At 39.5% G+C, this 18,100-nt stretch overlaps 1 protein-coding gene across 2 annotated transcripts in view; it reads right to left on the bottom strand.

The window, feature by feature from the left end:
* Nucleotides 1-3,293: 3,293 nt before the first annotated feature.
* Nucleotides 3,294-18,100, bottom strand: part of STON2 (stonin 2) — an 80,148-nt gene continuing 65,341 nt past the window's right edge. For both annotated transcript variants that reach the window (XM_062575925.1, XM_062575926.1), the window contains 3 exons: nucleotides 15,431-17,266; nucleotides 8,691-8,893; nucleotides 3,294-7,519 (listed from right to left, as the gene is read on the bottom strand). In XM_062575925.1, coding sequence (XP_062431909.1) covers nucleotides 7,436-7,519; nucleotides 8,691-8,893; nucleotides 15,431-17,266 — 2,123 coding nt within the window. In that variant the 3' untranslated portion in view covers nucleotides 3,294-7,435. The remainder of the gene's footprint in view (nucleotides 7,520-8,690; nucleotides 8,894-15,430; nucleotides 17,267-18,100) is intronic.

Here is an 18,100-nt window from a genome sequence, read left to right on the forward strand (position 1 = left end):
CATGTTCTGAACACAATGGCAGATTAGACCCTTCAAGAAAGATATGTAGGAAAATGCTTAGTCAGACTTGGCTATTTAACCTTGCCAAGGTTGAGTTATCCAACCTTGGATAGGACCAACTCTTACTATCCCCCGTTTTACAGAGTCATTATAGGCCACAGCTTTAAAAGTAGTTACTGCTAAACATGCTAGAGTAGTAGCTGGTACAGTTTGTGCTTTCAGTGTCCAGCCTGGTTCTGTGAGTAGCTGTGCACAGATAGGTGTGGACTACTCAGGTGAAGAGAGTAGTCAACACCACCGGAAATTTTGTCTGTTGGCCTTTTTTCAACTAAGCACAGAATAAATTGATGTAATCAACTCTCACATGCAATTTTGAAATCTTGGGCCCAGCTGTTATTTAGTGAATCACAAAGGGCCAAATTCTGCATGGATTTGCAGTCTCTGAAAACCAGTGAGAATTATTTTTCATTGGATTTGCCTTATGGAGCTGATCATCAGTCCAGGAGATGATAGGCAATCTCAGTTCCCTGCACTTTCCAGTAACCACTAGAGAGCAATAGTCGCTTAGCCCCCAGTGATGCTGTGAAGGGTGAACATACAGCTAAACTCCTTGCTTGAATCTGCAATTCACTTGTATAGGTAGGACCCATACCACAAATCCGTAACTGATCATGCAGAAATATCACATTCAAATTACACTTTTATCATCCTAGATATTTTAGGTCCTCTTAAATTATTACAGTACAATTTAAGAACTAGTTTTGACGATGTGATTCAGTCCTAGCCTCAACTATATTTGTTCACAAACATTCCATTTTTTCTTAATATTTGTACTAATCTTCCTACTGCCTACTTTTTTCTTGCATTCTCAAAGTTACTGTTTGTAGACTGAGACTCAAGTCACATTTTTTGCCCTGTTCTGGACTCATCACATGAGTTCATGAGATAGTAACACACATTTTTCTCTGTTGAGATTGTAACTTCAGTATATTCTATTTGGCTGCCCTCACTCCCCTGGTTGTTCCTCTCACACCAACTGTCACTTCCTGACTGCCAAGGACATTTCTTCCTTCTGTGCAAAGGGTAGATAACAGCTTGGGAAACTGATCACTGCCTGCTCACTGATCCAGTCCAATTCGAGCAAGATCTTGATTCAAAGAGCGTTGGGAAGAGGAGGCCACAGTGGTTGAGTGCTATTTGTCTCTTTATTGAAAGTTGCCTGCAATTATGCTTTTCTTTTTCTTGACCAGAAGACAGAATTTCTGTACATTTCTATCTACTTCTGCAAGCTGACATGAAGTTTTCCCTTTTTACTCCCTTTCAATATGAGTGCTCTCTAATAAAGTTTGTGAACTGGCTGTGCCCTAACAAATTTCTCTGCTTCTGTACAGAAAAGCAGATGTTTCCTTTGCTGTTCTGCATATGAGAAAGCTCTTGCAAAAGAGTTTCTCACCTTAGACAATTACTTTCAGCTGTATTCACACTGTATTCATCCTATCCCTTCAGATGCTCTTTAAGGTAGGCTGACTGCTCCCAGTTTATTTTCAGCCCCTAGGGTCTGCTGCAACTAGGAAACAACTGAATGAAGGAAGGTACAGTCTGCCCTAACCCTTGAGCACCAGCTTGCATATGCCAAGTGCAGCTGCAGGCAATGATAGTTACCGCTCTTCATGAGGCTTTGCTGTTCCGCAGTTCAGAGCAGAGAAAGTACTTATGCACTTTTTTTTTGCAATTCGTGCTTAAAATATTACTACAAGTACTTTGTTTATATATGGCAGTTGCTGTTAGGTTTCTAATGCTGTGAATATAAAGATAGGATTTTTTTTTCTAAGATAACTGTGCTTCATGGCTCAAATGCATCTGCTATGATACAGGACTACACTTGGGCTGCTGGACGAGAGGCAATGGGCTGCTTCTGCAATCTTTTGCTTGTCCTCCAGCAGTCCTCCAGCTAACTCTCCAGCAGTTTTTGTCCTGTTCATAAATTTACAACATAGCTGAATCAGGTAGTAAGGCAAATGGCGACTAAGCGCGTTGGAAGAAAATTGTGGTGCTTTTTCACTCCAGACTCTGCTATCTCATTCTAGTGATGTCTTTTGTATGGGTACACATTGCGCTGGCACTCTGATGTGTCCATCTCTTGCACAGGGATACTTTGACTTGATTGAAGGACAGCTCTATTGCCAAGGAACTTTCCATGGCTTGGTTTCAAACTTTTTGCTTTTTCTATAACTCTCCTTTTATTAAACTTCTTTTGCATATTATAAAGCTATCATGGTCAGTTCAATCCTACCTTCCCACTTTGATACTATCGAATAAGTAAATAAACTGATATTGCTAGCAGCCACTGAACCTTCCTATTTAATATTCTTTCTTCTGGCTGACTTGATTTACTGTTTGAATAATGATCAAGAGGAATCAATCCTTCCTTTCTTCCATTTTCTTATACTGTAAAATGATTGATTTAATTACTATCAGTACTGCTGAGGCATACTGGGGAGAACATACTGAGCTCTCAGCACTAATCTGAGCAGCCTTTAGAATGAGTATCTGATTTTCTTTGGGCAATGAGTTTACCCAACTTTTCAGGCTGACTCAGGGAGTGCTTCTGAAAAGAACATCAGACTGCACCTGGTCCCAGTGACTGAGAGAGAAGTGGAAAGATATATGAAATGATATATGGCTTATTCAGGTTTGAAAGCATACAAATAATCATACCATAGGATTCGGTAAACAGTTTAGACCTTAACCGTAGCGTCAAATACTCTATCTATCTCCTTTGTGCTTCCATTTCTGCTTTGCAAAAGGAAAAAGAGATGTTCTGATCGCAGGAAGACACTGCTTTCTCATGGTTTCATGACCTTAGTGGTGAGAGAACAGGAGAGGTCCACTGAGTAGGAAATAACAACTGCTAAATTAGGGAGTAAAATGTCAATTCTCAAGTACTTTTTTTCAATAAGGCTTCACTCAAAATGTAGGATTCTCTTTGTATTACATCAGCACTGGTTCATACGTCTGTTTTCTGATTCAAGCTGTAGGCCTTCTTCACTTCCTTAGCAGATCGTCTTTGAGTCTGGATGATCAGATGAAACAATCTCTGTTCTGTATATAATCCCAGTACTTCCAATTTATGTTCTTCCTTGTACCGTTCAAAACACTTCCTTTTCCTACTTTGAATTCTAGAAGGTTAGTATGAGTGATCTGAATATAGTACGTACTACACACAATTTCAATTTCACAGTGAAAATGTGGATATTCTGTTTCATCTTAACATTTATTTAAGTTTTCCCATAGTTCAAACAAAAAATGACATCCCACTTCAACTGCTGAAATAAAATGAACAAGAAATAAATCACTTGCACAAAGTTACCCAGTGTATAGACTTTCTTATTTTACAAAACAAAAAAGGTAGGAACATGTTACCAAAAAATAATCGAATCAATCAATGTCAACAGTGCAAAGAATGAATTGCAAATATAGATGGAAGGAGGAAGGGAAGGATGTAACAATGATTAGATGACTGAACAAAAAAGGCGGCTAAGAACAGGTAGGCCAGCTATCAGAAATTTTCAAATCTCAGACAACTGATGATGTAGGTTTAATTTAAGTGGCAGAAGAGGGCAGGTTCTTACACTAAGCAGTTCCAAAGATGAGTATAGTTATAAATATGAGCCAACAAGTCACTGAAAGGAATTTTTCAACCTTGGAAACATAGATGACCAACAGGTCTTAGACGTCTTGCCAAGTATACATGTCAGTTGGCAACCCATCAGAAAAGGCAAAATATTTCTGCAATTTCTTATGGAACTCCTACAATGAAGAACCTAAAAATCTCTCTCTGCTTCATGGGATGACTAATTTTGACTCTAAATAAAGTAGTTTTAAAGGACACAAACATCATCAGTCTGATGCAATACTTCTCAGCTGAATTTGCCCATTTTCTTCTGTTAGCAGAGTATCTACAGTTAATAAATATAAGAAGAGTGTGCTCAAATAAGCTCAGCTGCCCAGAGGTGATGTTCATCTTTACCTCTTGTGATCAGACTGTTTGTTTTTCTATGTAAAATTCCCTACAATAGCTCAAGTCTTACCACAGTACAAAAATGAAATAAAACCATAATGAGAAATAGAAGGAAAGTTTAAAGGGGGAATAGCTTCAGGGAATAAAGGTATCCATAATTTGAAGGCACATTTCCTGCATGGAGTATTTGATTACTACAGAGTTTTCCAATAAACGAAAGAACAGTGATTATGTCTTTCTCAAAAGGAGTGTTAAACAACGTAGTTAAGGAGATTCTTCCCTGAAATAAAATCATCTCTACTACAGCCACATCTTTTATCTAAATCCTTTCTACTACTCTAAAACTGACAAAACTCTCAGTTCTCTTCCCCTCATCCTCATCAACAATCTGTCCAAATTATTACCTATGGATAAAGAACATATGGTTCATGCACATACTGTTCATTCAGTAACAGACATTAACACTGAAAAGTTGGCACTGTCTAATCAAGTAAGAAGAGTGGCACCCTCTTAAAGGCAGAGAGATCCCTGTGTTCAAATGGTCGGTGCTCAAAATGGGGCTAGACTGAAGAAATCATTCAGCAGTCATACTTGGTGATTTTCAACATGAGATTTACTAAAGAATTTGGTGCTTACTGCTCTTCTGAAAAAAAAAAAAAAACAATGACTTTAGTGTCTCAATGGGAAATAAAGATCTTTTGTTTTGAAAAATCTGGCCAAGGTGAATCATACCAAACTCTTCAAAATTCAATGGCAGGAAAATTGGAAAGATACTCTCTAAAGACCAAAATTGATTAAAATAGTTTTTTTACAAGCCATGGCCCCATTAGACTTGGAAGAGAGACTTCTGTTCTACACTAGGTAAGACAGATTAGAGTCAGACTCTTATTTTCATTTATGAACTTCAAATGAAAAAGAAAAGAGGAAGTGAGGAAGAGTTAGAGAATTAAAACAAATTCAGAAATATCACTTATGTTCACCTTTCAATTTGCTGGACATGAAATATTCTGTGGATGGAGTATGATAAAGACTGAACAGTTTAGAATTCAACAGAGATGGGAAATGATATCCTTTGATTTTTCTCCCCACTTTAAAGAGTGTATTTTTGTTTATTTGCTATTTGTGTTTCCAAGGGCCGGAGAAGAATATGCAAAAAGTTGAACACTGAGTTAGCACTGCAGACCTTTGGGTCTGCAGATCAGAGCTGGAAATCTCCCTAACTCTTTCTTTTACAAAGCTCTCACTGCATTAGCAATACCCTAGAACACATTCAAGTCTGTTTGGTTTATTTTCTTGCTATTCCTTCTCAAAACTGTACTGTAAAAGCAGAAGAGAAAAACACAAAGAATATCCAGAAATTCTCTGCAGTACAAACAATTAATGAAAAGAAAGAACAGTGAGAAGAAAAGTGAATTTTATACAGAGGAGTTGCCATGAAATTCATCATGCCATGAGAGCATGAATGCAGATCAGTGCCATTACACATTTCAGGACCTATTTAAATTATTAATTAATAAATAATAATAATTAGCACTTTATCAGTAGTTTTCGTCCACTGATCTCAAAATGCTTTGTAAAAATTAGTACCATTCTCCCATTTACAGAGAGATGTTGCAAATACTCAGTACTAATTGGCATGCTCAGAGAAGTTCTCTGGGCTTCAGTAAGACTACTTGCAATGTACAATAGTACATGCTCATCAAGAAGTCCTTGAAGGACTGAGATTTTAACTAATTTACAGCAATGTGATTTTTCCGGTGCGTGGCTGGTTAAATATATATCACTGGGTTGATCTAGGCCTGAAATTTAGGTGCATATAGAAAGGCATTCAGACAATCCCTATAATTTGCTTTAACGTCTACCACTGTAGGTTTTAGACTCAGTATAATTAATCTCATGTTTTATTTGGGACCTTAACCACTGTAGTGATTTTCATGGTGAAAAATGAAACAGTGAAAGTAGTGATGAATCAGAAGTGAAAATTAATTTTCTGTTATGTGAAATGTAAAATACTTGTATAACTTTTATAAAAGTTTTCATTTTAATTCATTATGATGTCAAATTACATTGCCAGGGCCTTCCAAATATGCTAAAGCCAGCAGCAACCTTTTAAAAGATAAATGGTTTAATAAATTACTTTTCATATTGGAAGTTACTTTGAGACAAAATATTATGCAAGCAATGAAAACAACCTTAACTTGTTTTCAAGATATCCTGAATACTATTTTATCTGAATGATAATAATTACAAATTTGTGATTTTTTTGCCTTCTGTATTTTTGTTAAAAAAGGTTTAAGACCTACTGTTACTTTTGGCTAAATGGAGATCTAAAAATTTCTACAATGGAAGCCAACAATTTTAATGCCAGAAAAAAAAAAAATGTTGAGTGCAAGCAAATGGGTATTTTATAAAGATAGTTGCACAGAAATTACTTGTACGTTCAAGATAGAACATGAAAGTAATACTATGTTGCAAGGATAGACAGTAATATTTTGCTGTCATTTTTCAATAATCAGCCACATTACTCATCCAAGAAAACATTAAAAAAAGAATGTATTTTCTTTAAATTCCTTTCTAGTTATGTCCCTTCTATATCATCTCTATTATAACGACATCCTCTGTTACTAGCAGCTATAACCATGTTCAGTCAAGATAATGGAACAGTCGAGACTAAAAAATGAAAATGTTAAGAACCGCAAAAGCCTTCTTGTAACTTGTCCAGACCCAAGATGAAAATGTGCACTGTGACATGTTCTACTTCAGAGGACAAGACAGGAAAGGATGAATGGAAGAACAGCTAGATGATCAGCTGTACTGTCGGTGGTTCATCTGGTTGACATTTACTATGTTTAAGATGCAGAGTTCACTGATCCTCCAGAATGATGGTTAGGATTTTCACTGTGTTGACAGCTTCAGAAATGAGACACTGTATCACTTTTTACTCAGTGCTCGCTGGGTTTTATTAGGCAGTGCAGAAGGAAATGAAACTGCTGATGAGCAAACCAGCTTAGCATATGCTTAACATAGGAGGGCAAGATTGCAATTGAGATGATGGCTGTTTTCTGATTTGGCTGTGATGGTGGCCACACCATACTTCAGTGAACAACCCACACGGTGAGGAGGCAGCGAAGACAAACTTGACTGTAATACAAGTCAGTCTGTCTCTACACCAACTGTACTTAAATCATTCCAGCAAAAGCCCATGGGTCCACTCCAAACAAACCACTGGTGAGCTTCTTCTCAAAGTATGGATCATCATGAGCAAAAATACTCAATACTCTGTGGAGCATTATTTTGAAAGTAATAATCCATACTTTATAAGAACAATACTAAAATGCTGCAGTTCCTTTTTTCTGTGGCTTTTTTCTCTTGCCCCTCCAGGGCTCCTCTCAGGACTTGCAGACCAATCTTCTTTCACTGTGTGGCACATTCATTGAGATTTTCAGTATCTTCTCCCTTCAGATCCTCATTCAAGCTTTTTTTCTGCTCTATTTCTACCTGGCAGGAGAAAAAAAAAAGAGGGAGAACATCTGTAATGAGAATGGAGAAAGAAAAAAATCAAAAGTTTTCACTAGTGCTGGTTTGTGTCTTGCTCAGATGAAGAAATTCTTGGTAAACTGAAAGGCTTGTGAAGAGAAATAAAGGAAGGAGAGCTGAATTTGATTTACTATAAGATTTTTCAGTTCAGTCCAAACAGGCTTATGATTTAACAGTGTCATGGAATCATTTCCAGAAGAGGTAATACCATGAAGAGATCAGGTCTCACATGAGTGTATATTCATTACCATCCTCAGTTGTATTTTGAATCCAACCCAGTCCAAACCCAGAACCAAATTTGTAGGGGATAGGTGGCTTCCTAAGGGACAGCAAAAGCCTCAGTTTTAAACTCTGCAAACACTAATATAAAGCAAAAATAGATATATTTACAAAATGCATATCTACATTTGTGTTCAAAATTTCAACACCTCAAAAAATTCAGTGATAATCTGCTATTTAATTCTGAAAAGGGATACTTGAGAAGGTCAAATACTGTCTCCAGGGAATGTAAGAGACTACTGAAAATATAATTGAAATTATTACTAAAAATAATTTACATGAGAATCTTTTCAATGTCTCTCATCATTGCTCTTGAAGAAGACAGGTAGAATGCCTGTTTCTTTCCTGATCAGCTAACAAGCAAATTTTTGTATACAGAGATTCTTGGCAGGTATTACATCGTGCATTTTCCCATCTGCTCCTCTCCTTAGGATAGGCAGGAAAAAAAAAAAGATTAAGCACAGAAATAGTGCAATCCTTTTGTCTGCTGTAGCATTCCCATTGTAGAACGCCCACTGCAGTACTCCCACTGCAGCACTCCCACTGCAGCCACTGTCAAGATCAGCAATACTCCCTGTTCACACTGCTTGTTTTTCAGCTCCTCTCCAGTACTTTGTTGTGTGTATGCTCTTTCCCCAAAGCAACTGTAAGAAAATTTATTCTGTCTTCACTGAGGGATAATCCACTGCCTATTTGTCATGAGTCAAGAAGTTGTACATGGGTAGCTACTTGCACAGAGCCTGACATGTAGCAAATTCATACCTCATTTGCTCATGTTATTTTGTCTGCTCACACTTTTCAAGAAAATGAAGTATGCAAAGTAACCATGGTGATCACCAGATGCTCATTTTACCTTGTAACTGTAGTGTGCTGAATAGTTGACCCACTTTCTCACATTGGTCTTGCCCTCAACAGAGATAGACCGAACAGTGGCTTTGGATGCAGACGTGGTGGGCATGTCAAATTCCACATCCACATGGCGGACAAAACTGGAAGGCACTTCCCGGTCAGAGCCAAGCTCTAGATGACAGAAGAAGCAGTGAGGATGGCCAGAAGCTGGAAAAAGAGAGTAAGTAGGTATGAAACTTGTATTGAATGGATCAGGAAAGACAACAGCTAGGAAGCAGCATCTTAAAACTGCAAGAAACTGAGAAACTGCCTTGGTGAACTAATTCATAGCAAGTTATAGAATCTTACCGTATCAATGCCACTGGAGTTTCCAGAGTAACTAACAAAATAAACTGTGAAAGTGACTGTCCGTCACACTAGTTTGGTTCCAAGGAATGAAAATGCAAGATGTAAATCAAGCACCACAGACTAAAGGAATTTCCCCTCTTCTGCTCTCCTCAGTTTACGTAACTTGATAAGTACACTGTGACACATCCTTCCAAAATGTCATGACTTAATCATAACTAAAGGTGAGAACTGTAGATATTTTGCCTTTATTTGAAACTGTTACATCTTTGAAGGGAAAGAAACTATACCAGGTAAGTTTACATAACTTTGTTGGGTTCAAAGAGCAAATTTGTGTGCAGTTAACAAATAACTGTTAATTCCTTACTGTAACCCATCACAAGAGGTCTAGTCATTAAAGAAGGCAAGGCGAGGAAGTACTCATGCTTAGTTCTTGTCATCTGTAAATGATAAGCTTTGGGGATTTCCCTCCACTTTGTTTTGCTGGACAGCAGTAAGGAGCAACAATTAGAGTAGGTACAGCTAGTCAGGTTGAGCTGCTTTTATTTCTGAGAGCTGTCTGCTCCCTAAGGTCTGGAGCAAGTCATTTAACTGTTCTCTATCTCAGCTTCTTTGTCTGCAAAATGAGGATAAAAGCTTTTAAAGTCACCTTGGGATTTCAGATTGAAGAGATCCTATTACGTAAGTATGTGTAAATGAAAGTAATGTATAATGGAATTAAAGGAATCCTTGTCTGAGACTGTTAAAGGCCTTAGGATTTCTGACTATTCAAGGAGGAGGAAGGAGGACAGCAGGCAGAGTAAAAAGAATCAGATTGGGAAAGCCTGAAAGCTCCTCCTGAGAGCAGCAGGAAAACACCATGTGTGATGGACTTGCAAACTTGGCCCTTGAAAGCAATTCACAGCAGTCCAAAATTCAGCCTTGTTGGGCTGGAGATTGAAAAGAAAGATGTAGGATTTTGAGATATCATCCTGAGAAGTCGAGATTGAGCACTCTTCAGAAGGTTCAGGCATCACAACATCTCACTTAAGCTCTGAAATATTGTTGGAAAAAGATTTCAACCTGGTCCAGGTCTGGGTGTGAATTTCATCTAGAGTGTGCTTCGTATTTCCAGGCAGTCTGTCTGGAGTTTCCTCATGATGGGAAGGTTTAGAAACTTGTTTCTGTGCAGCAAATGCAATGAGAGGCTATGCAGTTCAGCAGAGACCACAGAGATTTTGCAGCATCACAGCTGGAATTAAGTTATGAATAAACTGATACAGCAGCAAGCATATATAAAAGTTTGAGTCCTAGAAGCATTAGTACAGTATTACCTGTTTGTGCTCAGGATTAATTATCCCAAGTGGAGTGCTGACTCAGCTGGCCTGACTCTAGAGCAAGCTGGGATATCTTTCTTTTACAGTGTTTCCCAAGCTTATAGCTGGACAACAGTTTTTCTGGATTAAAAGCAGTGATGTCCAACAGACCTTTTTGATGATCCCACCTGGCATGGGCTAGCACCAGCCCCAGTTGTAGCTATTGGAGTGCTTCTCATGGAGGTACTGCATCCTTTGGCACCACATGGCTTCTGTTTCTGCCCAGTTCTTGAGACTGACTGTAGAGGGCAGACAAGAGGAACGTGCAGGTTGCCACTGCTATGCCCTTTAACCTCTCTCATGGCATGCGCAGCACCACTGTGTACACCTGAGAATCACTGCTCTGTGTCACTGCATGATGAAGATGCCTAAAGAGGAGTAATTCCTGGCTCAGAAATCCCATGTGCAGAACTTGCACACTGGTGTCCAGCTCCCATCCCTTCCTCTCCGTCTCCTCACTCTTTGCCAGTCTCAGTAGACTCTTCATTGCAATGCATCTTTCTCATCCACTCTGCTACCGTTTTCTTCTCCCCTACTTTCTATCAGGTTAATCCCTCCTTTAGATGCCTGGATCTCAGCGGAGGCCCATGACACATGGGAGAGGCATCTCTGAGCTCAGATGCAAGTTGCATCCAGAGCAGCTGTTACAAAAAGTTCAGCTTTTACCCCCATGCTCTTGAGCTGGAGTGTGCTTAGTTGCTTTTTGGACATATCCAAGTGAAGGTAACTCTAGAAAGTGTTTTACTAGGCTTGAGCACACCTAGTGACAGTAGGTTCTTTGCTATTAAGGGATCTGAGCTATTAAACTCTGGTTACTATTTGGCAATTAAAAAAAAATGCTCAAGGCAGGCATTCAGTATGTGACACAACCATGCATAGTTAATATTCAGCAGAACTGGAAGCAATACCTTGAAATGCAAAATGTGAGGACATCTTAGTAAAGGCCATTCTATCTGTCCTCTCCGCATTACTGTAAAGCCATTCAGGACAGAAAGTCTTAAGAAAAAGACTGAGAAACAAAATTCAGCAACTAGGGCTGGATACAGAAGTGATTAAGCCATAGAATAGATATGATAGTGCATGTATTTGAATTAATACTTACTGACTGATTATCCAAAGCTATGCATGCAGTCTGAAGCAGACAGTCTCTGCTCTAAAGAATTTGTGATGTAACTTTTGTAAACCAACTGTAGTTTAAAATTACAAATAACTGGATCTCATGAAATAGTCAGTTAAGTTTGTCCTGCTGATTTAATTCCATTATCACAGATTATCTGAATTTATTTTTCAATTTAATGATGCAATTATTCAGTAATTTAATTTCTTCTACTAGTAGTATTCACTGACAGAAAAGACCAAACACAACACTCAAAAACATATGGTAGTTGTTCATTTAAGCCAGATAAGCATGGTAGGCAATCAAGTGAACTGATTAAGAAAGCAGCTCTTCCACCAAATCTATAACAAAAATACCAAGCATATCGATGTCCATTAGTGTCCTGCACGTGAGGCACACAAAGCAGAACTTCAATATACTTACTATTTGTTTATCAGGCTCATTCAGAGCTCTTTCTTTATTGGGTAGATACATTTTTGTAGTAAAAACAAGAGGAAATCAACAGACTTATTTTCTTTTGAGCATCTTGCTTCATTGAGCTACTAACATTTCATCCTATCAATCAAGAATCTAATAATGTAATTCATATATATGGTTGGGCTACCATGACTGGGCTACTGGGAAATCTGTTCCAGGCTACTCTGATGTCCCAAGATGTTTGGATTTAAGGATTTAATTTACTCTACTAAAGAAGGTATACCAGACAGCAAGCCTGGGATCCATGGCCAAATTAGCCCAAATTTCAAATGTCCAGATCCAAGGTTCTGCTTAGAGGGTAAGAGTAATTGTCTGTGAATAAGAGAAGGGCAGTAAAGTTTACCAAGCTGTTTTGGAAAGGATTTCAACAATGTACTTAGTGAAATCCAGTCCATAGTATTTTCTTAGGTCAAATCACAGACAGAGTACACGCAGTCCTTTGTTTGTTGTATACTTTTGAATTTCTAGTCATAAGCAGATACCTTGGCTACAAAATATACAGATAGTACTGATAACAAGTTCCTAAAGTGAGAGAGCAAAGGGCCTCATTCCAATAGAAAGCACAAAGAGAAAACGTTTGGCTAAGGCAATGATGTGATTGAAATAATTCTTAACAAGTTGGGTGCTAGGATGCTACAGTTTGCATGCCGGCAGTGAGCACCCTGTGCTGTTCCTGCCCCCACCACCCCTGCTGCACTGCAGCACTGGTATGACCCTCGGAACAGACAAGGGATGCTGGACCACAAGAAGGTCAGATGATGTGGCAAGCCTCTCGGCTATGCAGAGCCTGCATTCATTCAAATTCAGAGAATGGGGTAGAGCATAAATGCTCCTGGTGGCTCCCTGGAGACCTGGGACCGCATATGTGAGGGACTGATGGGTCCCTCAGGCATGAACAAAGGACCCCATAGGTGTCAGCCTACGTACTCACTCCTTTGACAGGCAAGAAGGTCTTCATGACAGACATGCACACTGGAGGGGTCATGCAGTGTGTCCACTCCAGGCTGTGCGCACTATATGCCAGACTCTGGAGGAAGGGTGGAGTGAGGGACTGTGACCACCCGCAGCCTTTTTGCCAGCTGCAGTGCACAGCCTCTCTCCTGCCTCTCTCCTGCTCTGGGGTCCCAGGCACCTCAGCAGTGTGTGAGAGAGCTGCTATTTGTAGATCAGACATCTACAGAGGGAGCCAAAGAGCTGTTAGAGGTGAAATGTAGGTGCTGCAGTAAGAGTATGAAGTGGGAGCCAAAAGAATAATTCTTATTCTTAATGCTTGGGACCTGTATCATTTACAGAAACTTCTGTAAGTAGGTGGAGAAGCTATTACATAAAATTGTGGGTAGGGCTGGATACAGCCAAGCATACAAAAATTGTGAGTAGACCACATATCTGTATCATGTGATCATTAGTGTATGCTATATACCAGGAAAATCTCAAAAGGAGTGAGACTAAATCTTTATAGTTTCCTCTGGTAAATCAGTGCTTTTGAGTGGCTCCATTCATACCCCTGTTTGTCTAATTTGTTGTTTGCCATATACTTAGAGTAAGGAAGACTCCAGGATGGGACAAGCACCATCAAGAAACAGAAATAGTCCTTGAAAGGCAAGGTCAGATTTAAATTACACGTGGTCTGTCCCTATCATAACTGCGATTCCCTCCCTCTCACATACCTCATGTGTGTCCTGGCAAAGACAGTGCTTGCAAGCTCTTTCCTTTCCCTGAAATTACATCTGACCTGATCAGAGGGGTGAGGAGAGTCTCTTCCTCTCAGGATGTAAACACATAGTAATTGCCCTGAGCTCTGCACAGTGACATAGACAGCTAGATGCTCTGTGGCAGGGCTCCAACAACAGTGCCAAGTCTGTGATTCATTTCCCCTTCTACAGGGTAGATAAAGCCACACACTGGGGGAGATAAGACCAAGGAAACAGAGACATGGGTTAACACCTCCCTCAAAGTGGCAATGGGCAAGGGACCTCAACTTGTAGTAGGCAACAGAGCCAGGAGTTCTGCTGCTTTTCCTATGGTGCAACTGGCATGTTCTGTGATTGTGTTAAAATCTGAGAGCTTTGATTTTTCCAGCTGTAAAGTCTATATGGTATACTGAGATCTTTGGAGAGAAGATACCACAGAAGGCCCAATTTCACAGTATCTCATTCCCAGAGCTCATGCAGATGGCATAGTGAGATTTTCCTCCTAAGCATATTATTGCTCTTATACAGCCTGGGATTAATTTTTCATTGCAGTATTTCTCTTAAGTGCCAAAACTCTCCCTTCCTCTATTCTATACTAACAGAAAACATAGAGCTTTCAATTTTGTCAGTGATATCCCTCCAAATTTGTATGGTGTAACCTGGCCTCAGTGGGCTGAAATGTTATTCAAAAGATTAAAAGACTAGGATCAGTATTTTGTTGACACTGTAGGTCAACCTCAGGAGAAAAAAAAATCTCCTTAGAAAATACTGGATCTGGTAAAACAATGAATTTTCTTTCAGGGAATCCTAAATATGGAAACCCACTCTGTTAGACAGCTGCCTTAATACAGCATTAATTAAAAACCATTACATTTAGTTTTTAAAAGAGTAATCTAGATCAGAGAAATCAGAAAATGGAATTCACTATGAAAAAAAGAAACCTGACTGGTCTAGCTTTATTGCCCAGAGCAGACGAAAGGCAGAAAGTGGAACAAATGGCAGGGATGGCCAAAAGGAACAGTAGCTTGTTCATATCATTTGAATGTTTAATTATTAACGTGTTTCAAGAAACAAGAAGGTTTGTGGGTTTTATGTTGGTATTTTATCTTCAGGGTTAAGCTGTATTTAAGACATGTCTGCACTGACTGAAGAAACATAGCCACAAACTTGTGTTTGGAAAACTTTTGTTTGTTTGTAGTTGTTACACAATACCTTGTATCCTCTTAAAATCCTCATTCCAGGTACCTTATAGGCATCAGTTGCAGCATATGGGTTGAAATAGATAGCACTGGCCCACTATACTTGGCAAAGTATGGGAAAAAATTCATATGTGCTAGAGCTACAGCAGTGTATGTGGTCTTATTAATAGCATAATTAGCATAGCATAATACCTTGCATCTATAAGCTACCTGAAAAAACTTCTGCTTCCCATAACAGTGTTAGACATTATGAGACACTTGATGCAGAAGTTCCATAATGTACTCAGAAACAGGTGGCACATTTTTGCATCTGGAAAAGCTAAAACTGTTTTCTATTATTAGCAATATTTGTAGGATACATAGAACTACTGCAGTGAAGGGTCAGATAAATGCTTCATGTAACTAACTGAAGTTACTAACTGAATATACTAACTGAAGTATACTTTGGTATACTGCAAAGGATGATTTATCTCTTGCCATGTAAACCTAGTATTCACTGTCTTCCAAAATAGATATTTTCTGTTAGTTTACTCACTCCACCACTTATATGCACCACTCACCTGAGTTTTTATCAGGCAGTCGGTTTATCTTCCACACAATGGAATTAAAGGCATGCTCATATTTGGCAGTTCCCAAAGTTACTCTCATTACTGGCTCTGAACCAGACAGACTGGTTGATCCAAAACTGGCACCCTTGTTCACCTTGGCTTTCAAAGATTTTTCCCCCAGGACGCTCTCCCTGCGGAAGTTCTTCACCCACTCATTTGGTACTGGGTAGCGAATCATCACATTTTCACAAGGGACCTGAGTTAAAGGGTCACGGTTGGAAGAGAACCCAGTGGACATCATCAGCCAGCTCTGCAACTCCACCTCAGCACCATTGATGCTGGCTGCTGTCCTCAGAGTAAAAGGCAAAGTTTTCTCAGCAAAGACAGTTCTGAATCGCATCAGTTCAAATCGGCAAGCATCCAAGGGGTTGAATAGGATAATACGGGAATTATTAAACATATCTTCATCCACACATGAATGGAACCGACAGCTGTATAATTTAATCCACTTAGTGGTAGTAGTGGGCATAATATCCTGCCTCGCAACTATTTCATTCCCTTTGATCTGAATGTCATTAAGGCCCAGTCTGCATTCTGCCAGGCCAGAAAGGAAGCTGAGAACATAGATATGGGTCAGCACACTGTGCTGGAGAATCACATTGTCTCCTTTGGCCAAGATGCCGTGAAACTCATCCCTGACATCAACAGTGATTTCTTCTTCTTGGTAGTTCAGTCCTACTGTGCTCAGATCTGTGGATGAGATTGGCAAGTTCATCAGTGTGTCCTGCACAGCACTGATGAAGCTCAGGAAGTCTTCATAATTTGTAGTCCCCAGCTTGATAACTTGCTCTCTTTCTGCTGCGTGAGCTATAGCTGGCTTAGGCTGATACTTCTTTTTTTCCTTGTAAGTGGTGCGGTCTATCCGCACACTGTGTATCCTTCCATTCTCATCATAGTTCTGGAGCTTGCGCTCTGAAATCTCATGATTCATTTCAAGTTTGAATTCCCGGAAAGGTTTCTCCAGTCCTTTTTCATAAAAAAGCTGTATACATCCACTGTCAGTCAGCTTGACATATATTGGTCCCCAGTGCCTGGATGACATAATATTCTTCTTTTCTGGGATCCTGAGCATCATTGGCCATCCATCCTTTGGCTGAGTTAGTGGCAAGTTAAATAAATTGGCATCCAGATCATGTGGCATCATGGGGTCATCATCAGGTAAGTTAAGGCTGGTCATGTGATCTGGGTCTCCAATCTGGAGTTGCTTGAGCTGCTCTACCGCATCTGTGTGGATTATACTTTTGTTTGACCCATGGAAACTGATGGTATCAGTTTCTTGATGAAGAATAATAAGAGAGTCTCTTTGGCTTTTGCCTGGAGCATTAGATACAGAAGAGCTTTGGGAACGCCCGTCTTGCTCCTCAAAGAATGAGCTGAATGGATTGATGGGTGAGGGTTGGACATCTCGCAGAGATTCATCTAAGAAGGGATTAGTAGCACTCCATGGTGGTGTTTCAACAGAAGGCAACTTGGTTAAGGAGGAAAGATCTAGCTTTTGAATTTTGGAGAGGTCGCCCAAAGTGCTTTTAGGACGTTCTCTTTTCTTAAAGGATGCAGTGAGGTTAAAGTTGACATCTGGAGTCTGTTTTTCTGCAGGTGGGGTGTCTGTTTTCAAGGGAGAAAGGTTCTCTGGTGAAAAACAGACCTCATTGTCATCAAAAGTCACCCAGCTGGGAAAGCGAGCTGTAGTTGGGGTAGCAGAATGCCCATTCATGGAGGTGTTGTTCAGTTGCCAGTTGACAGCCTCCATATCTATCTCGTCATCTTCCTGAAGAGATGAGGAATTGTCTTTAAAAAATGAGGGGAGGGAGGAAGAAAAAGAGAAATTACAGCTAATTATTCTGAAGTTACCTTGTTTTCTCCACTAAAAGAAAAACACAGTCAGTACAATACTTTGCATGCTCAAAAAAGACAAGAAAGATACTCAAAAGACTTGGCCAAAATTGTAAAGACTTGCTCCTTTTCTCTCATTTGCCTGTTTCATTCCCTCTCTCCTTTGTTCCATTTTTTGCTTTTTTTCCCCCTATCCTCTACTGTAGAGGACAATCCAGTAGGAAGAAGAAATGAACACTGAGGAAGGGCATTCCTCCACTCCATCTCCACATACCTGCCTGCACTTTTACTGTTATTGCAAGAGCACAGAGGGGTATGGTGAAGGCACTATAAAAAGGGCCTAGGTAACATTTATTGCACAAGAGAGGCTCTTTGGCTTACCTATCACAATGCCTATCCGTAGTCCCTGCTACTGGATGTACCACTGGGTACAGTGATGGGTCCCTTATTCATTACATTTTGCCACAATCTATAAATAGATTTATGTAAAAAAATCCTGATCATCATCCAGAACCACAGCCTAAAGTGAGCTCCAGAAAATAATTTAAAAACCATGAAAAATAATCTGATGCTGTCCTGATTCCCAGGTCCAGTCCACTCATACCACTACACTGTGTCATACCTTCCCAAGGACCTGGTCAGCAAACATGTAGTCTCAGAACAAGTTTGAGATAGGCAAATGAGCAGATATCCTTGGGACTCCATATGAAATACACACAGAATTCACCTGACAACATTTTTTTCTAAACTAAACATTTATAAGACACTATAAAATGTTATAAAAGTAAA

Source organism: Rhea pennata, chromosome 5, assembly GCF_028389875.1.
Source record: "Rhea pennata isolate bPtePen1 chromosome 5, bPtePen1.pri, whole genome shotgun sequence".
NCBI classification, from domain to species: domain Eukaryota; kingdom Metazoa; phylum Chordata; class Aves; order Rheiformes; family Rheidae; genus Rhea; species Rhea pennata.